Source organism: Sander lucioperca, chromosome 9, assembly GCF_008315115.2.
Source record: "Sander lucioperca isolate FBNREF2018 chromosome 9, SLUC_FBN_1.2, whole genome shotgun sequence".
Classification (NCBI taxonomy): domain Eukaryota; kingdom Metazoa; phylum Chordata; class Actinopteri; order Perciformes; family Percidae; genus Sander; species Sander lucioperca.
This window is the reverse complement of record NC_050181.1, coordinates 32,825,244-32,851,448: the sequence shown is the minus strand read 5'-3', so window position 1 is coordinate 32,851,448 and position 26,205 is coordinate 32,825,244. Positions and strand designations below refer to the sequence as shown.

Below are 26,205 nucleotides of genomic sequence, written 5' to 3'. Positions count from 1 at the left end.
ATTTTGAGGAAAAATACACTGGCAACACCACAACCTTTGCTGGCACGATCATGGATGAAAATGGATAAATCTACAGAATCATACTTAGTTGTACACAAGGTTTGGTAATTTAAAGAGGCGGCAGGTTATCATCTAAACCAGGGGTTCTCAACTGTTCTCACCCTGTGACCCACATTTTCCCATGCTCATTAAGTTGCAAACAAGTCAAGAATTCCAGCCAAGCAAATTTATTTTTCAAAAATACCCTCCGTAAAAATCACACATATATGCCAGCTTTTTTTAACATAGATACACAAATTTACATGTGCAAAGTGCATTTCAGTAGCCTAGAAATCTAGACGCACCCTAGCAGCAGCAAATGTAATTTGCAGCCAGGACCAGTCTAGCAACTCTCTTGCCGTCTTGCGAGCTGGAAAAACCAAATTCTTGTCAGGTCAATCACATTGTGTATAGAGTTGGTGGGCGGGCTTAACATAAGGACGGCAGAGTTGCGATGGTTACGCGTGAATTCCCTGCTACTTGAAAACAAAGAAGATGGCTGCTGCTGCTGGTGAACAGCAGTCTTTGGAATCAGCTTTGGCCACGACTCTGGAAGACTTAGAGTTAAGCACTGAAGTCATTCTTAAAAAAGGAAGATGTGTTCAGAGTTTTGCTGACCAGATACGCCAAAGGTTTAATCTATCAGCTAGCGTTGCTCTGGTTGGCTATGAGTGCTGAGGGAATTTGAAAGACAACCGCTTATCCCGCCCCTCGGATTGAGCCCTGCCAATGGTGAGTTCCCAGACCAAACATCTTGATGTGGGTCTGGCTTGTCAGGCTAGCATTTCAGAGCACATTAATAAGAAACTGTGGAGGAACATGACAACTGCATTAACAAAAGGGACTAAAATAAATTAAATATCAAAACTGCACAAAATAAATAAGGCCAGAAAATTAGATATTTAACTTCTATGCATATCTTTGCATTCAGAGAAATTAGTAAGAAACTGAGGACCATGACAAATGCATGTATAAAAGTGAAAAATAAATATTAAAACTGTACAAAAAAAAGAAGAAAAAAAAGGCCCACATAACGAGATATTTTCACCTAGCCTGTCATTTCTGTACCTTTTTATCCTCAATGTATGAAAATCCATATATGGTTTTACACACGCATATACTATATTACTATATATATTATTTACACATTCTGCACTCAACCCATTCAGCCTCTTATTTGTTATTTTGTATGTATATATTTATACATACAGTTATTTTGTATGTATATGTTTGTTTCTGTATTTATTGTTTATTTCATATTAATGTTTAATCTGTGGTTTGTTTATGTATGCACCATTCACCAAGGCAAATTCCACATGAGTGTAACTTATTGTGGCAATAAACCATTTTCTGATTCTGACAAAACATCAGATATAATCAGTTTCTAAAATATGATGCATAGTTTACACAACACAGCAGTGTATGAAGTAGTTGAAATATCTGTAATAATAATCCAATATATGTTCTCTTAAAAGGGGCATTCTGCATATTGACTCATTTCACTTTTGATAGTGTAGTTACAAAGTGTATACTACTGTACTTTTTAGTTAGATAAAGGATCAGAATACTTCTTCTATCGCTGCCAATTTGTTAGTTACAGTTTACTTTGAGCTTCAGTTTCTAAGGTTTAGGGTTTAGGTAACCTTAGAAAGTGTTAAAAATATAACACTCAATTTACTCAATTACCGTAGCACATTTTGGTGTACTTGCATTAAACTATTTCTATTTCAGACTTCTTTATACTACATTTCAGAGGGAAATATTGAACTTTATATTTCACATAAGCTCATAATAATTTGATCATCTTAAACAACTACAACAATAAAATGCTACTTGCAAATTAATGCATCAGCCATAAAAATCCAATAGTCACACTCACAGGGAATGTTTTTCTATATTGACAAGGCTTACATTTTGCTTATAATACTTTAATTTCAGGACTTTAACTTCTAACCGGTAGGTTACAGTGCAGAATTGCTGTTTTTAGCTACTTAAGTATATTCTGTGAATACTGAATACTTTAATTTCCCTTCAGCTCTACTCTCAAGATCCATTTCCACCTGTGGAGAAACACCTCACTGTTATATTTTTCATTTCTCCAGCAGTCAGGAACAGCAGCGCGAGTGGGAGTCCCGGGACGACCCTGTTAGAGCGGTAGGGCCACCGTTTGGAAACGACTATCAGAGAACACACACACAACCATGTGCGGCCAGTAGGAGGGGCCATGTGCTGAGGTGTTTGAGAAGGTGATGCCGTAAAAGCGGGCCAGTGTGTCGCAAACCAGGTGTTTTGCAGGGGGAAGGTGACGTCGTAAAGCGGACAGGAGAAGGGAGGGGTGAGGAGGGGTGAGGAAGAGGAGGGGGAGACAGGAGGAGGGAGGAGGGAGGAGGTGACTGGCGAGCGGCTGCGCTTCAGACTCAGCGAGAGGATCATGGCGGATGGCCCCAGGTGTAAGCGCAGAAAACAGGCGAACCCGAAGAGGAGCAGCGGTAAGTCCAAACTCCTCCGTAACCGACTGGGCGAGCCGGGCCGGCTGCCGACGAGCTTTTCACTCGGTAAACTCCTTTGGAAGACTTGTTGGGAGTGAGTTGGACCACGTTTCAGGGAGTTTTAGGGTGTTCATATCCCAGTGTGGTGGTGTACCGTTATACCTGGTTTGCTTCTCTCTCCGCCTAGCGGTGCATGGGGCCGCCTGACAGAGTGAACCGTTATCCGTCACTTAGGCTATAATAACCCGAGGAGCGCTTGATAGTTGGCTCGGCTGTATTATTAGTTTTCTTTACTTTTCCTCTCTTTGTTTCTGCACTTTTCGGCCACTTTTCCACCCATTGCAGGACTTGGCGGCAGGTTGCGGGGCTTTCACATAACAACGTGGCCCGTTCAGCGCAGTTTGTGTATGATTTTAGGGCGAGGTTGTTGCGGGGTTAGTTTCATGCTAACTCGCTACTCACTCGGCCCCGGACGGTGCAGTTTCTCCCTCTCGTTCATAATAATTCAACTTTATCTGAATGTTTTGATGTCCGGATGGAAAACCGTGCTGTTGAGTTGAATGCATGTTGTTTTTTTGCATGGGGTTTGGTCTGGTTCACTTCTGCTCCGGTGACGGCAAAAGAGATGGGATGTTTATTTTATCTCCAGTTCAACCCTCCCTGCCACAACTGCAACACCACATGTCCCCTCAGTTAAGGTAAGAGTGGAAACTGTATTTTTAATCCTCCTGAAGTAGAATTTGGCAAATGTGCATGGAATGCATGCATTTCCTCATTGCCTGCACTAGTTTAGCTTGATTTATATAGCATTTTTTGTTATTCGGCGTGAGTTTTATGTTGACTGTGTTGCAAATTGCCCCTTGGACGTTTTCGACTGTTGCTTTTTGCACCTGTAAATTCGGTGTTGTGAACCGTAAAACATGCTGAAAACACATGTTATTTTTGGCTGCATTTTGGGAATTATAAGGGAATGTATTTTTTAGTTTCTAAGCATAGGTTTCGAGTCACTTCATTACATGGATTTATAGTACTGTGTATTTGATTGTCAGTGTTGACATTATATTTACTTGATCTTACTTAGTGGTATCTGCTGTGATATAGTTGTAATACCTCTCTATTATCACCTGCAGGGAGTTTATCTCTATGATATCATAAAAATTATCTCAGAATAGATGTTTGTGGGCTGTGTTTTTCCACGCAGTGAGAGTATTTATGAGTCCACCCGTTATGAAGTAAAGGATATCGAAATAGATTTTAGGTGTGGGCTGTTGTAATAACTTTAAATTGACACAACCCTTTAGAGTCCCTTATTGGACAGTTTCTCACCTGTACTCCCCCTCTTACATCGTATCGGCCAATAACAAAAGTAAACCCATTTATTTATATATTTTTTAGATACCGTTATGAGGCATTTAATGTGTGTGAGCCGAGGGGCCGGAAAGCACCTTTTTTTTCTCCTGCTGACGACACGACGGTGACTGTGCGTCCGTACAGGAGCCATCATCATCACCACCACCACCATCATCATCATGTTTACCTGAACGCGGATAACGGGGCTGACAAATGGCCTAGAAATAAACAGAAATAACACCTGCGGCTCGCGACCGTTCACAGAACAGGATCTGCTCGCCGTTTCCTAAAGGCTCTGTGTCTCGTGAGGAGCCAGGAAAAACCGCTCCAAATGTCAACTTGTGCAGGTAGAGATGATTTTTGTGTAGTTCTTTTTTTAACCGTGTGCCGGGCCATCTCGGCGGCATGAATGCTCGCCTGCCTTTCATTCTCGCGGGATTTATCTCACCGACAAGCATTTCTGACCTACTTGTGCATGTTTTATCTCAACCATTTTATATGTGTGTTTTTTTTGTGTGTGTGGATTGGTCGCCCTGTTTGGTCGAGTGCACTCCGCAGCTTTGTGTGAGTGTGCACGGCAGACGAGCGGTGCATAAGGTGGTCATTGCTCTGTTATCCCCCCAAACTGTGTGCAGTAACAGCGCTTTACAGGGCTCACTGTCAAACCTCTCGTTTCCATCTATTGTGTTGCGGTAATTCGTTATACAATTTCCTGAGCGCTGTGCGGAAGGGAATGGCGGTCACTCAGTACCATTACTGCAGTGAAGGCGGGGTTGCTGCTTTTTTTTCCTGGACCGGAGACAGCCAGGTATACGCAAGGTGATGCAACACCTTATAAAGGTGTATTTTAACAGATTTCCCCCCGTGATATCTATGCAGTATAAAGCTCATGATACTTGATGGGAATATCCCTGAGCGCCTCGTTTCCTTTTAATTATATAACATTAAATGGGATTAGAATGTGAAAGGAGCGCGTCCGTGTAACGGGGCCCACAATCAAGATGGCAAAATGTGGTGTGATTTAGTGCGCACCGCTTCCATCTGCTGCAAGTAGAACTCATCTGCTGCTGTTCCCTTTCATTTCCCTACCAGCCTAAATTCAAATGCATTTTGTATTAGTTCATCCCACATGACACAGACTGCTCACTGCTCTGGATTTTTTCTTCTGAACATTAGCCTGTGCTAACGTGCCATGACCTCAGTGTGTCATCACCATGATGTGGCAAACAGCTGCTGGTACATCAACTACACTACACTGTCACAAAAAGCTTTCATTTGTGCTTTAACAGTATGCTCACATGACTCGACATTAACACAGATATGCCAATCTTACAGTGGACACATGTATTATAAAGTGAGTAAGCAGACTGTAGATGGGCCTTCTCTGATAATAACTGTTATTCCTCAGGTGACGTTAGACACATTTCAGCCCTCTGAGGCAAATTTGTGATTTGTGATATTGGGCTATAATAAAATTGTCAATTTCACTGTACACATTTTAATGCTTTTTTAACCAATTAGTTAAAAATGCCTTATATAAATTCCAAGACCAATAGTCTGAAAGCAGAAAATCCTCCCATTTGAGAAGCAGGAACCAGAGAATGTTTTGCAATATTGCATAGAAAATGACAAATGATTTATTGATTATCAAAATAGCCAATTTATATCCTACAATAATTGACTAATGGATTAAGTTTAAGCTCTCCTAAGGGCCCTGACACACCAACCCGATTATCGGCCGTTGGACAGTCTGGTGAGGTCAGTGACTCGAGTCTGTTCGGTGTGTGCCGTGCCGGAGGAGCTATCGGCCTTTATTTTGGCAGACCCGACATAACAATATGAGGGATTCTCGGAGTCGCCCAAAAAATGAAAACCGGCAGCTGATTGGACGAACGTGTCACGTGGGTTTGTTTTCTCCGGAAATTCAAAGCCAGACTGTCATGGCAGCTTGTTCAGAATACAATCTCATATTATACTAAAATAGTTCACTGAAACGTGTTTCTGAAAACATTTTAAGCGAGAAATAGGCCATACAGTTGCTGAATCTGTCTTCATTTCAGATCAACAAAGGTCAGTTTAAAAGATTTTCGTCAGATTTTGAGAGGCTCATCCGCTCGCCATTTCCAGGTGAGTCCCGACTGCCCTGTCTCCGACTGAGCATGTCGGGTCTGCCAAAATAAAGGCCGACAGCTCCTCCGGCACGGACAGCTGTAGTGTACATGGTTAGTACCAGTTGAGCGTCGTAAACAATATGTGTGAAGGCACACTCAGACCTACCACTGGTTCTTTTGGGTCCAAACCACAGTGTCAGAGTTGGCATTGGATTTTATTTTGTGGTTTTAGTTTCACATTGCACACTTATGTTTTAGTGAACCAGAACCGTTAACAAAATCCTTAGCAGATCGTTATCAGACGGATGAGACAATTGCCAATTCCTGCTCGTTAGAGGCAGAAAATAAATCTACTTCCAGTTCAGGTCATTTAAGATAAACATTGTCTGTTCTCTTTGCTGCAGTAGTTCAATGTTTTTAATGCATGAATGCTGGCAATCAGGCGTTAACATCCATCTCTTCATACATATAAAACCTTTTTTTTTGTCATTTCCTGTAGTTATGATCTCATTCATAATGAGCCAGTTTGCTTGAGAGGGGACTCATATTCAGGTGTCTGTGTTGTTTTTGTGTGCCACCCAAGTTCATATGGCATTGTTCTCCCCTATCTAAACATCTTACACTAGCCTGCCTGCTGTTAATGCTAGCTGACAGTCACTTGGGCTTGCTCTACGTGACTACGTCTTAACAGAAGATTTCCCACCACTGTAAACCTGCTGCTATAAAAGCCAGTAAATGATGAGCGTCATTGGGCTACAGGCCTGCAGAGAGCCTCAGCAGCTTCCACTGTTCTCTTACTGTACTAGTTTATGCCTGAATTAAACACTTAGCACACACAAGGTTTTTTCCTGCATAAAGCATACCTGCAAACTAGTCACTTTTCGGCGAAAATCACCGTTTTGAATGGGAAAATGTCACTACGTGAATCGTGTAGATCCAATTTCCCAAAAACGGGAGTTTCAAAAACCTACTTCGGTCTTCACAATAAAACATCGAATCATTTGGCCAATCACAATCACTGACATTAGTTTTGAGGTAAGTGCTGTTATCTGCCAACAATATAATTGTTTTCTTTAACGTTGTTTAACGTTAACGTTATAATGGAAAGCAAACTTGTCGGCTAGTCGACTTGTCAGCTAACGTAAAATCAGCGAATTGTGTTGTTAGCCTACAATTTTAGTTCTATGTGAAGGATTTTGGCAAGGCTATCTCCTCCACTGCATTAGTATTGTTATCTTATTTTTAATGTATATCTTGTTGTAAGATATGAGCGAAATGAAAACGAACACGTAATGAAACAGAATTTGGTGTTTTCCTTTAGATAAAGAAATACATTTTCAGAATAAATTGGTGCCTAAAATGTATCGGACTGCAGGAAATGAAGTCTTTAATGCTCAAAATTCCCCCCCAGACCGCACACTTCATGTGTCCCCCCCAAAGGCCCATTCTGAGCCAGGGAAAACCCTGCGCACATTAGACTGTAGATTTGAGGGAGTTGTAACAGCATGCACAGTACAAATAACATCCCTGTGTTTTAGAGTCATTATATAAGGACATCCTTGTAAAGAAAAAAGCGGAGGAGAAATGGTGAAGTTGTTTTTATTTTAGATCCGCGGTGAACTTGTCTTTAGCTCCACCACATGTCGATGGTCTGCAGTTCTACTGTAAATGGCAGGTGTTGGCCCTCCATGTTGCTGCTGCCATTTTGGTCCCGGCTTGGTCATCCAACGCCTTTCCTCTTGCCTCAAAGTGCTCCGTGTTTGTGTGTGTGTGCGCTCTCAGCTGGGCTGTAATCTAACACAGCAATTTAGGGACTAGAGGAATGCAGCCTGGTGTTAACATACCTTGACAGGATAAACACAGCGGCCTACTCCCAGGCTTGGGACTGCTCATACCTCCGAGCCTGCCAGAGGTATGAGGTATTACCGGTGGACATTCAGTCACACCAAATTGTCCGTTATGTGTATCCTTAAGGTCTGACACGTGATGAACGCATTTCCTTTCTCATGAACTATTTGCAAAGTTGATTCTTTTTAAGGATTTTGAAACCAGCATTGTTTACATCCAGTGTAAACTTGCTAGCAGTCTTCTTCTCTGCCTTTGTGGGACGCTTTGCTGCACATCTTGGTGTGTCACTGCCACCTGTAGATCAGTGGAATAGTGTGAAACACTTGGCAGGAATGTGCATCACGTCACCCGTGTGTGTGTGTGTGTGTGTGTGTGTGTGTGTGTGTGCATAGACAAAAGGGCGATCCACATAGCTCCATAGCACTACGAGAGGCCAAAAACTCTTTCCTGTTATAGTGCCAGTGACGGTTCTGGAGCGGATGCTGTGCTACAAATGTTTTTAATACTTCATAATAATCCTCAAGCCAGTCGCTTGTTTAAATTGCAGATGTACAGTACGTTTGGTTAAATGATATATGGAGCATTTTCACTAGCAGTGATAGTGGTACACCAACAGACACGTGTAGTGTTTATCAGAGCTTTCACTTTGTTGACTGACGGTTTGTACGTTATATCAGGTCAGGGAAACGGATGACTATTTTAAGGGAATACTCTGGTCTCTTTGGTGATAGGCTCTTTGATCAGCTGGCTGTTGTTTGATGCGCTGAGATGAGTAGCATTTTATCTCCGTGTGTGTCTGGTATTTATTCAGCGCTCCTCTGTAGATGCTGAGGCTGTAATGCTGAGGCTGTAATGCTCTGTAATGCCTTGCATGTTGTGCAAGCAAGCTTTGCATCATCTAACTAGGGCTGCACAATATATTGTTTTTTAATCATCGTCGCAATATTAACTGGCGCAATATACACATCATATACACATCATCATATGCACATTATATTCAATTCAGTGTTCAATTTGTTCAATAAAAGAATGTTGGAAATGATTTGTTTTGAATCCATCAAGCAGTTTGTTGTATTTTAGAATACTGAAAGCAGTAGAAAGGTAGAACTGAGTACATTTTAATATCTGTTTATTTACTGCAAGCAATATTGTTATCGTGATATTCAACAACGTTCTCACATATAGCATATTTTCCTCATATCGTGCAGCCCTAATAAGAACTACTGTATGGCCCTTCAGCTGAGCTTATAGACATTGGCACATCGTGGCTTCGTACAATCACACACCAGTAAAGGACTGTCTTTGTGTGAATGAACCATTTCCTCCAGCTCACCCTATAGGTGCCCTAGTAACAGTTGTCTACAGAGCAGAGGAGTCATGGGATTGTCCTGCCCCTAAGATATTATTTAGCATTTATGTGGAGCTAACAGGCCTGGCCGTAGACTGGCTCCCGCCTGCTACACTCTTAAGGCCGTTTTACGGTTGTGCGTAAACTCCATGCCGTAGCTACGGCGTCGTGACCCTTTCGGAGTTTTGCGTCGGGGTTGAACGGGTGCATTTCACCGCCAGAACGCTAGGGGGTGTGTGGTTTCCGGAGGGTCAATCGCGAAACTCTTTGTTTACTTGTGCGTTGGTGTGTGCCTCGAGCCGGCATGTGTGTGTGTGCAAGTGGGTGATAGAGCGAGGGAGAAAATGAGAGAGTGACGGCAATTGTCTTCGGAGCAAGTTGTGACTCTAGAGGCATAGTGAGAGAAAAAATGTGTCTCCCCTGTGCCTTCTGACCACGGTGGGAAATCTGTAGCAGGAAAAGTTAACCCTCTCTGCGGGGGTCTGTGGGGGTACGCCGTCGATTCTATGAATGACTATAGGCCTTTAGTCTGATAACAAATAATAGATGTAATTATCCAACATGCTATTATGCTTACCAAAAGCTATTTTTTATATGAAGGACTAGTCACTTGTAGTTTTTTTTTTAGTTTTTTTACCTTACCTTATATATTTGTGTAATGTGAATATTTATGCACAACATGTGAGCCGTGTTTTAAGGAGTCAGATGGAAATGGTCCTGAGTGCTATTAGAGGTGGCTGTGGTCAACAGTAAGCTGCTAATTGATCCATGAACATTGCCATTCATGTTACTTTCTCCTTGTGCTAAAGAGCCTGGGGCTCTGTGTTTGTGTGTGTGTGTGTGTGTGTGTGTGTGTGTGTGTGTGTGTGTTCTGTTTCCCTTGCAGTAAAGGCCTGTGGAATGACAAAGCACTACAGGATGTCTTTAGCGTGTCAGCATTACCCCTCCCATCGCCTTTTATGGTCCAGAGGGGGAGGTGCCAGGGCTACTGATGCTGCTGCTGTGACTAATTGAGTAGTGTGTGTGTGTGTGTGTGTGTGTGTGTGTGTGTGTGTGTGTGTGTGTGTGTGTGTGTGTGTGTGTGTGTGTGTGTGTGTGTGTGTGTGTGTGTGTGTGTGTGTGTGTGTGTGTGTGTGTGCGCACAGGCGAGAGTATGTGTGTTGCGTTAACATCAAGGTGGGAAACTGCTACTTTCCTCCAGGCTTTGCATAACAACAGAGGCCCGCTTGTTTGGATTTACATGCATTAATATGCTGCCTGTTGGGGAAAATCAGCGGTTCCCGCTGACGCTGTTGCGTTTCAATTAGATGAATATAAAGGCACCTTGACAGATCAGGCGTGGAAAGTTGAGGCAGATGACTCAATGCAGCCTAATAAAAGGCATCATCTTTAAATGGGTTTAAATAATATACACCCCCCTACATCTGACTTAGATTAAAGAAAGAGTCAGAGAGTCTGGATCATTTTTAGTCATCATCCACTATACAGCAACCTTTATTATTATTATATAACTAAGTAGCCTACAAAAAAAAACACATTCAGAAAGTTGCCTGAATCCAACGAGAAATGCCTACAAACATTAGCCAGCACAGACATGCCTGTTGTCATTCAGGTGTGATAAGCCCACTGCAACCCATGAGCACTATTTATAGTCGAGGCGGACGGGAAATGGCGTGCTGCCCTCTGATTTGATACGAAACCGAGAGCAACAAATTGTGTCATTCAGGCTGCACTGTGCCGACGAGGCTAAGTAAATCTGAAACGTGGCAATGTGGCTTCTGAAACTCAACACTATAAGTTGTCTGCATCACCAATGGTAACAAAACAGGTTTTAGAAGATAGCTCCCCCCCACCCCACCCTCACAGTCATTTCACAGAGAGGTCAGAGGTCAATGGAGCAGCCCTGGAGCTGTGTTAGGAAACACACGAGTGAACAGCACGAAGATGCTTAGTACAGTTTCAGTGCTTGGCATATTTTCTCTGTGTGCTGTGTAAAGATTACCCCGAAGTACACATGGGAATTATAACATAGATAGCTTTTTTGCATCAAATCATTAAAAAATGGTGTGTACATTTCATAATAAAACTGACTGTCTCTAATGCGCCGATGTCACTTACAAGTCTCCACTTTTGTTCATCATTAGTCCTCAAGTGCCAGTCCATGCACAACTGAATCAATTTAGGGCTAAATGGCACCTTAATTGTGTCAAGCGTGCAAGACTAGAATTGCAGTGAAAACACTTTAAGGCAGGTAGACCTTAAAGACAAAGTTAGCTGGCATTATTATCCAATACTTGATCCATGTTTAGGCTGCAGAAATGGGTCTTGTCACACATCCAAGACTCCCAATACAATCAAAATATTCACCATAATGTCAGATCACAGAAGAGTACTAATGCTCGTGCTTTGTGAATGATTTGAGAGTAAATTGCTGCCCATTTGTCGCTATAAATCAATGAAATACATTCACAGTTTAAAAAAGAGTGGTAGAAAGAAAAATCCAGTTCCTTTATAGTCTGCCGTGTTGAATTAAAGTAATATTATGGTGAAGCCAAATCCTGCTCGGAACTCAGAATGCCATTTCAAATTGATGTCATGAAGACAGAGTTTGCTCACTGCCACCTACGCTCAAAACAAAGCCAAATGTGGAACCAGAACTGAAATCCACCTCCAGGGCCATCGGTGCATAAAATCTCAGAGGAACTGCCAAAACTCTTAGAGTATTAGCACATTTCTTAAAGGTGGCCTAACCCATTTCCACAAGTAACCTGCTTTGCCGTTGCCTTTCATCGTTCCCATTCAAGCACCTGAATATTCATGTATTCAAGAAGCTCCCCGAGCAGCTAACAACTAAAACTTTAATCTACACTGTGGTGCTAACCAAGGCTGAGCTGTGAAAGACAGCCTGTGGTGAAGGGACCCAGTTTATTCTGCTGCTGACCAGCATCCCAACTCACACCATGCATATATTAATGCATTTGCGCATTTGCACCTGTATTTAATTAATTTAATTTAATTTTTGTGTTTATATGTTTGGTGGGATTGTGTGGGTGTGGTGTGTGCATTCAGGCCAGTGTGTGTGCAAAGAAAGAGTCCCATTCAAAGTCCTGTGTGTATGGGAGGGGGGGGGGAGCACTCTTTTACACTCAGCCGGTGGGAAACTCCTCTCCCTCTCCTTTGGTGGTGCTACAATTTGCATATCCTGCCATCCTCCATTCTCTTTTTTCTCCCGCTGCCTGAGAAGCAGAACAGAGGCGGCCGGCTCCTTCGAGCTCAGAGGAAATCAGTGAAAACGCAGCCCAAAGCTGCCGCTGGCCTCCAGGCACTACACCAAGCCACAGCCACGGATGTTGTACAGTAGAGACTAAGAGACTAAAGTCTAGCCGTAATCCCACACGTTGGTCATTGAAGTGCAGTGCTGTTTGCCTGTGATAGGCTACCTGCTTTTATTTGCTTCCAATTAAAACTGGGACACATCTCGAAGGTAAACCAAAAAGAAACAGGTGTAGAGAAGCTGAAACGAAAAGAAATGTGGCGCTGAGGGCGCCTGGGTTGCTCACCTGGTAGAGTGCGCGCCCATATATAAAGGTTTACTCCTCGACGCAGCGGTCGTGGGTTTGACTCCGTCCTACAGCCTTTGCTGCATGTCATTCTCCCTCTCTCTCCCCTTCAAGCAAAAATCGTAAACATTTTCTAGTTTCAGCTTCTCAGTTGTGAGGATTTTCTGCTTTTTTGTCTTATCTAATAGAAAACAGAATATGTTTGGGTTTAGGAAGAAAATTCAAGTTAAGTAATTTGTTGAAAGTAAGTGCAAATCACTGTAATTAGTGATCTTGTCACTTATGAATTGGAAACCGATGTTTTAAGACTCAATGCAACGGACTTGGTTAGATTTCTACAGTCTGTGTTGTCATGACCAGGACACTATTGGAAAAGGATTATAATCTAAAATAGCACTGCATGTTTACTAAAGTTGTACAGTATATAGTAATGTAGAATGTTTCTTTGGGCATCTACCATGGCTTATCCCTTTTAAAGCGTTTTACACTCAAATGCCCGTTCACAGGATCCCGATTATTTTCATAGGGATGTAATATAGCCGAAAGAACCACAGCGAGCTATTTATTCTGATTTCACATTTTGTTACTTTGAGGAACCAAAGCTATATAAAACCAAATAATTCTTGGAAGCTTCCAAATCATTTATGATTGAATAAAGCTAAAGTAGGAGCAGGGGAGGCGACCGACCTCCCAACGCCTCAGCGGTCTCAGGAGACACAAATCATGAGTGGTGAACAGGTGGGTTAGGAGGGGCCGGGACTCACTTAGGACCCCCCCCCAGACCTGAGTAAGTACAGCAGCAACAGCAGGACAGGTGGGAAGGGAAGAGAGAATTAGATTAGAAGCCCAGTAGAGGGGTTTATTAGTCTCCTCTTTTACACTGTAACTGTAGCTTGTCTAACATTATGGTATGTATCAAAGGAAAAGAGTCGCTCAGGAATAACAAACTATTTGCATTCTTGCTTGAAGCAGAAAATTAAAGTTGACATAACTGAAGATATGTAGCATGTTGCACTAAGCAAAGAGGCATAATCATGTCACTATTCAAAAATGTGTTGGCTAGAAGGCTTTATTTATATATCTACCATTGGCTGCCTTTGCTTGAAATTAAACCACGCCCCCTTTCTCATGGGTTGTTGCAAGGCATTTTGGGAAAAGTCCTTACTAAACACATGTTCACACTATACAGATGCAAAGTGACAGGCTCTCTCTTGCCTCTCAAGAGCATGCTTAGCATTGAGCTGGTAATCTACATAGTTAACTCTGATTGGGCAGTGGTTTTCCTCCCATTGCCACTATACTGGCGCACAACACAAGTTAATTTCTGTTGGGATGTGTCCATGCTTTGTCTTCCAAGTCTTGGTAGCTTGTTAAAGTCATATCTCGGGGGAATTGGGAAGCCGTTGACCACGATGTTCAGCTGATTACTTTTACGCATTTTAGTTTGGAGTAGAAAACAATTTTGTGGTTCTGTTTCCCCAAGGGAATTAAATGAACGTGATGGGTTGCTGGTATTTTGTCGCTCCCACGTGTCATATTATCTGCAAAAGTTTAATCTTTCTGTGCTTCCTCATGTCGCCTCGCTTGGCGACATTTTAATATTTGATCAGTGATTTCACAACTACTTAGAGCTGAAACAATTAGTCATTTAATCGATTAGTCAATTAACAGAAAATGTATTGGAAACTATTTTAGTAATTAATTGATTATTTGTCATTTTTCAAGCAAACATAACCAGGCCGTTTGATTTTATGCAAACTGGCTGAACTGGCATTTGCCATTATGACACGTTCTGGCAAATGAAAAAGTATCTATATAGTATCCTACATCAGCATCCTGTGCCGACGGAAGCACAGCTCTGAATCTAACTTATTTTGCATTAGTAATAAGCATGACAATGTGATTATATATTATGTAAATATTATGTCTGTTTAAAAATGCACTAACTGAGCCGCTAGTGGCTGACAGGCCGTGCGTCATTTACTGCAGTGCCAAGGCCAGAAACATTAGATCAAACTTCAGTCGGGGTGGGAGGTGGAACGGCGCACGTTGTCTTTGTTCACTAGAAAGTTCATGCGTTTTATTAGGGTGACGAGATGAGACATGGCAGAGTTAGTCTTAAAGAAAAACTAAAACTGCGCCAATATGGCAACATTTTGGAGTTGAAACCCGCAAAAGAGGTGAGCCGAAAGACACACATAGTCCACGGCCACATTCAGCCCCGACAAAACGTAGCAACGCGTTTATTTAAACTGAAACGGGGGTGCGTTGAACCCCCTGTTGTGTGTGCAAGCACTGTGCCTTTTCATTACCACGAGTTTACAGACATGTCTCTGCTGATTGGTATCACCTGTGATACAGCCAATAAATGAGAAACACACCCACCAAACGAGAGAAAACATATCTCAAAGCCCGTTTCACACCGTTTCGAGGAAACATGTCATTCAACCAGGAAATCGTAGCAAAACGGTGCACACCGTTTTGAGATTGAACGTGCCCCTGCTGTGGTGCTACTTCACTTCCTGATTCTTCTTCTTTAGTGTTTAATGGCGGTTGGCAAACCAGTGTAGAGGTGCATTACCGCCAGCAAGTGGACTGCAGTCGCCACACTCTCATTCAAGATGACATGAGCAGCTGCTGAGTCAAGTGAGACACCTAGTCATAAAATTATGGATACTGGTCCAGTCCGGTGTTTGGCTTAATATCAAACTAGTTTGACATTTTATACACAGGCCCAACCCTAAATTAAACCCTAGATATTTCCCCCATTGTTTTCTGATTTTTGGTTGAATAAAATAAGCATTTTGAAGATGTCAACTTGGGCTTGGGGAAATAAGATGCACATTTTTCACTGTTTAATAAAATAATCATTAATTGCAGGGCCCTTATTGATCTGCTCCTGGGCAGTGCTGCTAACATCATTCGATTTGCTCAGTTATGAATTAATGTTTCCTCAATGTGCGGACCCATCTCATAATGATCGGACTGTAAACGGCGTACCACTTAGCTGTGGTTCTATTTATGTTCTGTTTACGGTTTCTCTGGATTTATTGTTATGTTATATTCATTTCATAGCTGGGCAGAGACAGAGCGGCTGCCTCTCTGTTTATTCCTCTCCCAGCATGCAGGACGCAGGGTGAGTAACGGAAATGGAACAGAGGATTTGATTAGAAGCTGAGCAGGGATGTGCAGTGTGGATTTTCTCTCTCTGTGTCTCCTCTCCATCCTGTGTCCTGTTGGCTTGATGGGGTGTGCGTGGAGCAAGAGGGATGAAACATGAGGCTTGTAAAAAAGGCAGAGGAGGTGGAAGACACTTCTTGCTCGCAAACATAATATGCAGGTCTATTCAGATCCCTTAATAAACTGTCAGTGTAGATTTAGATTTGTTCATTGATGTAGGAGAACATTAGTCCTTTTTTTTAAACAATGCACAGTCGGGTGAAAGAGAGAGCTGCTGAGGCTGAAAGAAAGGGAGTGTTGTTATTGAATTACAGGTGATGGCGGCTGCTAATTGGGCCCTCCAGAGGTTGTGTGTGTGTTTTTGTGTTTGGTGTGAGTGTTTGTGTCCGGCTCAAGGGGATGGAGAGTTGATGAAGCTGTTAGGGTAAAGTGCAGGGCCCCAGTGCACTCCCTGAGTGCTGTGCTTCGGAGGCTGCGCTGTCCCTGCGGAGGAGCGCTAATGGAGGCCACCCCGCCCTGATGAATTACACCCAGACGGGATGGATGCATGGATGGATGGAGGGACGGCGGAGCCGGGGGGTGATGCTGCTGTAATTGAGACGGCTGCTGGGCGAGAAGAGTGCTCGCCTTTTTGATGAGTTGTAGGCATGAAGCAACACGTTTGCACCGTAGCTGTGACAATAACCGCACCACCACGCGCAACATGGCTCCTGTCATTGCGGCAGCTGAGTCTGAGAGTCATATCTGAATACATGGTCTACTATCACAGCCTTTTATCTAGTCTGTGAAATCGTAAAAAGGTGATGCTTGACATCAGATCTCTGGGAACATCCAGTGTTGTGTTTTATGTCTACTGCTGTAGCAGTTTGTGCTTGTTTGGAATAAATAGAAGAAGTACTAGTAGCTAGTAACAGTTAAATTTATGATATGATAATAATAGTTTAGGTAATTTATCAAGCAAAAATACAAAATATTTACCGATACTGGCTTCTCATATGTAAAGAATTGCTGTTCACCCAACTGCAAACTGAATATACTTAAGTATAGAATAGATATATCGGACAAAACAAACTAATTTAAGATGCCAATTTAGGCTCTCAGAACTTGTCATGCTCTTTTTTCACACATTATTGTTAATACTTTTTTTGTTGAGTCATGACTGTGAGTTGATGGATCTTTTTTATATTGGATTGCATCTAGTATTTCCCTTCCAGGAAAATTATTTTCCAGGGAAATTATTTGGCACTGATGTTTTTACAGGATTTTGAATTGATGTTCAGTTATGATGTGTGATTTCTGGTGTCTATCTTTGATTTCTGGTGTCTATCTTTGGGTAAGATAATGGCAACAGCACCAGGAGGTTTGGGGTTTCATTTCCTTGTGTAGTTTCAAACTGACACAATTGATCCGTTGTTTGACATACAGCAAATCCGGCTTCTCAATTAGTTTTTTTTTCATTGTTTCATGCAGTAGTGAATTTAAGGTATTTTGGTTACAAGCAATTTGAAAACGTCACCTTCGGATATTGACAGGCATTTTTCACTATTTTCTGACATTTTATAAACCATGTGATTAGCAGATTCATTGAGGAAATAATGGGCAGATTAATCAATGATGAACATGATCACTAGCTGCAGCTCTAGCCTAGTTTCATGGGTAGTGCATGGTACTAAGTACAAGGCATTCTGGATAAAAACCATGACCAAATCTTACAGCATCCCTGCCCCCTTTTTCATTGCATTTTTTAAATCAAATTTGCTTTCCCTGTGTAATTGTTATTCTTTGTTCTGCTGAGCGTTCAGGATCTCCGCTGTTACTGCCACCGTGCTTATCCACTTTGGGAGGTTTTTGTTGATCAAAGCAGTTTAGGCATCGGTGTTGCCACTGCGGCGTGATCGCTGAGGTGTCGGCTGTGCAGTCAGCAAGAGATGTGAACAAACGACACTGCGGACTTTCTCACCGCTTTGTTTCTGTGTTTGCCTCTGCCTTCGCTGGGGGAAACCTGTGGGGGAGGGGTTTCTGCAGTGGGTCTCTGTGCTATCTTTACACCTGCATAGGTAAACTGTCATTTTCACTTTGCACAGTCAAACCACATAACCAGCCGTGATAGTTTACAGTTAATCTTAGCAGCTTATTGTCATGACACAAATGTGACAGCATTCAAATAATGGAAAGTTCTGTCTATGGATGGTTAGTCTCTGTAACCAGTGTAATATTGTGTTGGACTGACATTACTGAAGTCAATACCTTTCTTTTTTAGCATTAAACTGATACAATTGTAAGATTTTGACCTTGGTGTTAACATGTTCAGGTTCAGCCGTGTCACTCTAAATTAGCTGTTGACTTTTGGAAACCATCAGCCTGTGTAGTCGATGGGCAAAAAGTTTAATTTCCTGCCTTCATCTAGTATATAACCTATGCAGGAGTCTGGCTGAGCTGCACTTTTCCTTTTTGAGTTATCTGTGTAAGAGAATTGGCCCAGGTGCATCTCAGACACCGCAGCTTTTACATCTTACTGGGTTTCATCACCGCTGGTTGCTTTCCCTTCTGGTCTCATGCAGCAGTCATCTTGCGAGTTTAAAGATACTTGGAGTTAATCTTACCAACCTGTAGTAAGCTTGTGTGAAGTCTCATTATTTACCAGTAGGGCTGAACGATTAATTGCATTTGCGATAATATCGCGATATGTTAAAACGCGATTTCCTAATCGCAAAGTTTGCATTTTGGTCACATGACTCGCGGGAGCAAATCAGTCTGCACTCCGCAGAGAAAGCATCAACTAGCACGCTAACGCTACGCCGTACCTTGAGCTGATTTCTGTCATTCAAACAACTCTGAGTTGTAGTTTAAAACTTTTACAGCCATTACAGTCATCAATAAAATGAAGGGTTTTATTCAGGCTCGAGTCCATACATGCAGTTAATGGATACAGGCACACAGAACTCAATGCTCGGTTGGCAACGATTAGCTCTGATTAGCGGTTAGCTCCGGTTAGCGGTTAGCTCCGGTTAGCTCCGTTATAAAGATATGAGTGGAGGAGCTGCCACTGAGAGGGCTAACAATCAGACTCTGATAAATGACGTTCGGGGAGCTTTCACAGCAGCGTGGCCGCGGTGTTTCAACAGTTTTATTAGTACAGTTAATCCCACGGCAAGACCACCAGCAACTAGCTAACGTAACGATAGCCTCTCTGAGCAAGTGCAAACGGCAGCACGCAACTTCACGAGGGGGAGGGGCTGGAGGAAGCTCCTCTGTGCACTGTAAAAAAAATACACTGGTGTGTATTTGTATTGTGTGTGTGTGTGTGTATATATATACTATATACCAGTGGTTCCCAACCTGGGGTCCGGGGACCCCTAAGGGGGGCGGCAAAGATCACAGGGGCGGCGCAAGTCTTTATCTGGTTTGAGGTTGAGGTAAAAAAAAAAATATTTACAATGTTAATGTTAAACAAATTATGATAATACACTAGAATATATAATGTATACAAAAGTCTGTATAAAAACTATATATTTTTGTTCTCACTTAAACTTGTAGGCAGGCTACTTAGTAGGCCAAACTTAGTAGGCCAAACCTCTAGGCAGGCTACTTAGTAGGCCAAACCTCCGGGACCTGTGACCCTTGTAACCTGTGACCCTTGCTGTCATCAGGTCAGCTGCTAGCTGCTATCATCCTCGTTTTTCCTGCCGCCACGGCATCACTATTTTATGAATGAAACATGGCGGAGAAACGTAAAAGTGCTGATAACTCCTCTGTATCAAAAAAGAAAGTAAGGGAAAGTTACCTCAACTTCGGTTTCGGAGGGGAGGCTCAGCTTTTCTTAGACATAAGTAGGGGGGGCGCCAAGGAAAAAAGGTTGGGAACCACTGCTATATACTATATTTTTACTTATTTAACTGTCTAGTGTGTAATTGTGTGTTGTTCATACTATAAAATGATTTATTGTCTGTCTTTGTTGAATAATACAGAAGACAAAGAGCTTAAAAAAATAATCGAATCGCAGTCGCAATATTTGGGGAAAAAAATCGCAATTAGATTATTTTCAAAAATCGTTCAGCCCTATTTACCAGTCACGTTGTGTCTTACACTCTAACAGAACAGAGGCTAAAAATGCAACAAAAGAGACATTTTTACAGCTCAGATCAGCAGTATGTATTGTGTGTAAACCCGGACGGCGTGCAGCGCACACATGCTAGAGTAATCTCGTAGTTCAACTTCAAATAGGGCAAGTGTTTGAATTGAATGAGTTAATGCGTAGCTTTGACAGACAGAGGTGAAGTATTTTGTGAAATCTTCGTACCCCATCACCTTCAGCCAACTCTGGTAGACTGGGTCCATAGTCTGTTAGTTAACTTGATGTCATGTACCGATGTCAAAAACCTTAGAGCTGAAACAATTAGTTCATGAATTGATTGGTCAATGAACAGGAACTAATCAGTAACTATTTGGCTAATTGATTAAGCAAAGAAGAAAGGCAAAAGGTTGGCCTGACAAAACAAGACCTTATATACAGTACTTTGTCTCCAAAAACTATAAAGGCTGTTTTTTGCTATTTTCTGATATTTTATAGACCAAATGATTAATTGAGAAAATATTTGTCAGATTAATCAATAATGAAAATAATAATTAGTTGCAGCCCTAATTTGATTAATGCCTGTGTGACTGAGCTTTTCTTCCCTTGCTGCCTTGAGTTTTAACGTTCTTGGAAAAACTGTTAAAGCCCCTGGTAGCCTCTCTTCTCTCCCACTCGATCCATGTGAAGACAAGTCCAGTGTATTCACGTGCATGGTGTCCTCATCAGATTTGTGGATCAACACGGCACTTAAATACAGCTGAAAACAAGCAGAAACAAGCAACGTCAAGGATTTGCTGCTATTGCTATTGTGTGTTTGTTTGTGTGTGTGTGTGTGTGTGTGTGTGTGTGTGTGTGTGTGTGTGTGTGTGTGTGTGTGTGTGTGTGTGTGTGTGTGTGTGTGTGTGTGTGTATGTGTGTGTACCCTTCCCAGCGTAGCAGGTGTGCCTGCATGGGCTTCAACCCTATTACAAATCTCATAAATACCACCTGACAACGTTACAGCAGGCAGGTTTGGATATAAAACTCCTCCCGTGGCGTGACCATGCAGCCTTTCAGCACAATTATATTCTACCACACTGGAGGGGAAGAAAGCCACGCCCCTTTCCCAGTACCTCCGAACAGACCGAGCTGTGTCTCGTGACTTCAAATTTGAGCAGTTTTTTATTTCTGCATTTTAAGCACTTTTGTGAATGAATACATTTGTCCTGCATTGACCTTTGCTTGCTCCCTTTTTAATTATTTTTTTAAAAGTGGATCCTCCAAACGCTATAATGTATAATGTCCAACATGTTCATTTGAGACTTTAACCTTAGCCAAAATACACACACAGTCACGTAAACACACACACACACACACACACACACACACACACACACACTTTCAGAACCATTCAATTAATGGTGCTCAGTGGGGAAAAAAACACATCATGAAGGCCAAGATGTTCTGGAGTTTAATACCTCTGTATCCTTCAACAGTCACGGCAAATTGAGCACATTTGTGGCTCGAAGGTGTTGGAATTATAGGTATTTGTTTGGCATTCACTTTGTGCTGATACACACATGTGCAGTGTTTGTCTGTTTAGCATCTTTGCTGCCTCGCCTGGATGACATTTCAGTCGATCAGCGGTCTGAGCGTGCATGACATTTTGCTAAACTGTGTTGGGAAAGGTTCCTGTCTGTCCCTGTGTTTTCCTTCCCCTCCTCCCTGCATTGTGTGACTGGGTAAACAAGCACACGCACACACTCAAACACATGCATATCTCTTCTCAGACTGCCTATACATCTGGGGAGTTTGCTTTTTACGCCTGCAGGTTTAGGATGATGCCTTTGTCTTTATCGCTTACAGCACACAGAGCAGCCTTGAGTTGTTTATCTGTGATGTTTTCCTTCGAACACACATGTAAAGAAAAAGTAGGTTAGCATCTCCTCATGCTCTCAAAATAGGTCGTTATTTTCTCAGTCTGTCCGCACATGGCGGTTTTCTACTGCTTATTCTGTCTGTCTGACATTAAGAGTTGTGCAAATGCACCAAATAGTACAGTTTGCATGTAAACTGACTAAATATATAATCTAAGACTCTTGTTCCCACAGTGCTGTGAAGACCAAACATTTTGAATTTATACCAAGCACGCTGCTGTTGTGTAGTGAGGGTTACGTTCTTGAAAAGATCACGCCTGTAGCTGTGCCTCCTCCAATCATCCCAGACGTTCAGTTGAACTTTTAATCCAACAGCTGAAAGCATATGGAGATGCTCTGGTTCTGTGCCACTCAGACATGAAGCCTTCCTGCTACCCGGGCGCAGACTCATCTCCCAGCTTGACGCTCCCCTCACTGACAGCCGTTCAAAGTGAGCTAGCTAGCCGTCAGACATCCAGACGGCAGCAGCATGGTCTTCATTTAGTGAGGACAGGGAGCTGCCTGCAGAACTCGCTGCCGCGGCTGCTGCCAACTTCCTGACATACAGTAGACGGGTGGGTTTTTTTTGCGCTTGCAGTGCCAAAAATACAGTGGCCTGATTAAGTAATATGATGTAAGATGGTGGGATGGTGTGAAGTAGCCTGCTGGATTTGGAGATGGAGATATCGTTAGCAGGGGAAGGGAGGCGGAGGCTGCAGCTCTGTCCGCTCTCCATCTGTGTTCTGATTATGAAATTAGGCTGCTGCCTGGAGACACCCATTCATAAAGGCTTAATCTGTGAGGACGTTGGGACTTAATACAGTACGACTGGGATGCTATTTTATATTTGGATTTCAAATGTCTGAAGTTTAGGGTTATGTTGCTGATGATGCCTTTTTTATCTCAAGTAAAAGTTGCATATTTAAAAGTTGAATTTATTTCTCTGTATGTATTTGTACAAGTCTGGTCTGGTTTCTTAATGTGGATTACTATAGTACAAACATGGCTATTTAATAGACCATATTTAAGGAAACAATCCCAACCGATGGAGCTTTGAAGGCAGTGAAATCAGTCAAATAGCATATTTAGGATCTGTAATGTTACATATTTCTGAGAGAAATAAAAACATCGGGGTATAATCATGAGATAGATTTGAGCAAATTGTTGAGATTTGATTGTTTGAAAGTGGGCATGATTTAGCAAACAAGCTGTTGGATCAGGAGGCAAAGCAGGACAGACAAATGAACAAATCAGACTGCACCAAACACTTTTGGAAATGTAAGTAAAGGTTTTGTCTGCCGATATCCAAAGCACACACCTCCAATGATATGACTCCACGAGCCGCCAATGAGCTAACAAGGTCAAGTGTGTTTTTTTTAAAGGGGAACTATGCAGTTTTTTTAGCTTAACTTACCTTAACTGAACAGCTTCGGAGCCATTGGAATGGTTATATGACTTTTTTCGAGTTGAATGGTGGTCATCTCGCTCCCCCCTAGCACCTGTGAGCGGAAAAACCACCCTTGCAACTTTCGGCCGGCGAGTTGCCGGCCTCAGCGTCAGGAAGTATTGCGTGATATCAGGTCTCGCGATGTAACAAATTGCTTCACGACACTGCACACATACAAGTAAACATAGGAGCTGCCAAATATTTATTCCGAAGCTGTAGGGGGAGCTCTATAGAGAAACTTGCTAGCAAAAAGCGAGAAAACAGCGAAGAAATGACCAAAACTGCATAGTGGCCCTTTAATCACAGGGGTTTGCTGTAGTTAACTTTGGAGCTGCAACTAACCACTGTTTTCATTGTCGATTAATTTGTTGATTATTTACTCAAATAGTTGTTTGGTCTATAAAATGGTGAATGGAAATTTAGGAAATGGTGAAAAATGTTGAGTATTGTTTTTCAAAGCCCGAAATGACGTCCTCAAATGTCTTGTTTTGGCCACAACTCAAAGATATTCAGTTTACTTTCACAGTGGAGTGAAGAAACTAGAAAATATTTACATTTAACAAGCTGCAATCACAGAATTTTAACTTAAACTGATTAATCAATTATCAAAATAGTTGGCGATTAATTTAGTTGACAGCTCGATTTCTTTTATTTCACCCTGCCCTTAAGCCATATGCCGTATGATGTGTTTTAGTAGGTAAACTGCCATCTATGTTTCACTGTGAAAGGTGACTGTGTACTTTATCTTCAAAGCAAACACTCTGATGTTACTGTAACTGATGTTACGTAACTGATGTTACTGGATGTTACTGTAACTGATGTTACTGTAACTGATGTTACGGACGACCCCGGTGTGCCCAGACTACCGAGGTCAGCAGCTTTATCAAAGAGCGTTTGTGCCATGACAGCAGTAGCTTGCGTGAGCTCCTGCATGCTCACCCTGAAGCTCAGAGCAGATCCACATCAAGCTTGTCTGATCTAGTGCTAAGCGCTTAGTTTAGCATAGCCTAGCCAAGTGAAGCATAAAGCGCTCACGGCAGTACACACTTGCCCCACAGGCTCGCTCGTGTTGCAGAGACACAGCTAAACACACATATGTCATGTTCTGCACATCACCATGCTCAGCTTTATACTGATGATAAGCAGCTCTTTGTAACCACGGGAAGTCTACACTTCTCCAACCTATTTCCCGAAGAGTTGTCGGCCAGAGAGAATGAACGTGTGTGATATGAATACTGAGCAGGTGAGAACAGGAGGAAAGTGTAGTGAGAATAGGCATGGGCCGGTTACCGGTTTCAAGGTATACGGGGTTTTGAAAAAGTCACGGTTTCAAAACCACTAAAATTCAAAAAATAAAAATAAAGTTCCTAAGGTATGAGCTGTTTTTTATGAGTCTTCAAGGACAGAAAGTGCAGTTTAGAAATCCCTCTCCCTGCCAGTGTGCAGTGTGTTTAAAAATAAAATACATTATGTTCAATGGAAAAAAAGTTGTTGTTTTTTACCCAGAAATTTCAAAAATAATACATTTATAGCTGTCATTGCAATACCGTGAAACCGTGATATTTTTGCTTGAGGTTATCATACCGTCAGAATCTCCTACCGGCCCATGCCTAAGTGAGAATGAGATCATCATGACCACAGCAGTGCAGTGGTGCCTTCTGGGAAATAATTCTGGCTGGTGTTTTTTTCTTCCTGTTGAATTTCACTGCGTCCACTGTAAGGAGGAGAGAGATTCGGTGGGACATGAGAGCAGGGTTTTGAGAAATGAGAGAGCCACTTTTTTTTCAAGCACGCTGCTTAATTCAGGCAAAGAAAAAGAAACAACTGTTGGCTTAAAAGTAAAACCAACTACCGTTAACTTACGTTTTCTGCTACCCCCTGATCTTTCTTTGGAAAACGTGTATTAGTGAGGAATAAACCGACCATTTGAGAGATACTTTATCTAAAGGAGAGGGGAATCATTTTTAGAAATCTATGCATGGTCACGTTAGGCATGCCAGGGACCTGTCGGCCATTCAAACAAGCGGTCTTGTAGTCTCCACAGGGACACAGTAGGTGGCGAATACGGTAGCTTATTGATCAGGTATATGATTAGCTGAATGCTTCCACATTACCTGATTGCCTATAGGGTATCCTATGTTTGGCACGAGTAAAAAAGGGAAAGCAAGACCTAATGGATAATTAATCCTTGTCCAAATTGAAAATGCATCACAAGTTGCAACTAAAGCACGTCTGGAAAATCTGGGTGTGGATTGAAACACAAGATGTACTGGAGGTAACGGAGTCCTCTGCTCTGCACTTTAGCTGCCATTTGAGCGGCTCTGGAGCTCCGTCTCTCCCATTATGTTTTATGATAATCATTATGTTATAAATGGGTTTTAAGGCCTTAGCAGTCAGGGTGAAGCTCCGAGAGTAGACAGGAGTGTTATGTGTGATTAAAGACTTAATAGGTGAACCTGGAATGACTTCTCCAGTGCGATAACCCCAACCCTCTTGAGTGGAAAGTTCAGTGGAGACAATAGCAACACGCAGAGCAGGAACCAAGCAGAAGTCAAGTAGCATCAGGGTTTCTCTGAACCATGTGTTTTCACTTTCAGTGAAGAGTCCAACTCTCCTTGTGCATAGGGCTGGGTTATTAGGCACCCACCGAATTGCCTCGATACCATCGAGTATTAACAAATGTCTTGTCGTTTGGTACCAAATTTTGATCTAATGGGTTAATCTCGTCAACGTCAGTGAGCCAATAAGCATGCAGCAGGCTTGATGTGCCTGAATCTAAAAGTGCTGGTGACTGGCTGTGGCGAGGCATCAAGGAAAAACACTAGTTTACTAGAAACTGAAAAAATAAAACTGTAAAATGTGT

General features: G+C 42.3%; 1 protein-coding gene across 3 annotated transcripts in view; it reads left to right on the top strand.

Annotated features, from left to right (window-relative positions):
* Positions 1–2,384: 2,384 nt before the first annotated feature.
* Positions 2,385–26,205, top strand: part of zeb1a (zinc finger E-box binding homeobox 1a) — a 95,525-nt gene continuing 71,704 nt past the window's right edge. Inside the window, exon 1 of one of the 3 annotated variants that reach the window (XM_031286223.2) lies at positions 2,385–2,528. In XM_031286223.2, coding sequence (XP_031142083.1) covers positions 2,471–2,528 — 58 coding nt within the window. In that variant the 5' untranslated portion in view covers positions 2,385–2,470. Of the gene's footprint in view, positions 2,529–2,926; positions 3,227–3,944; positions 4,226–26,205 lie in introns of those variants that run through there. The other 2 variants (XM_036004975.1, XM_036004974.1) reach the window with 2 other exon arrangements.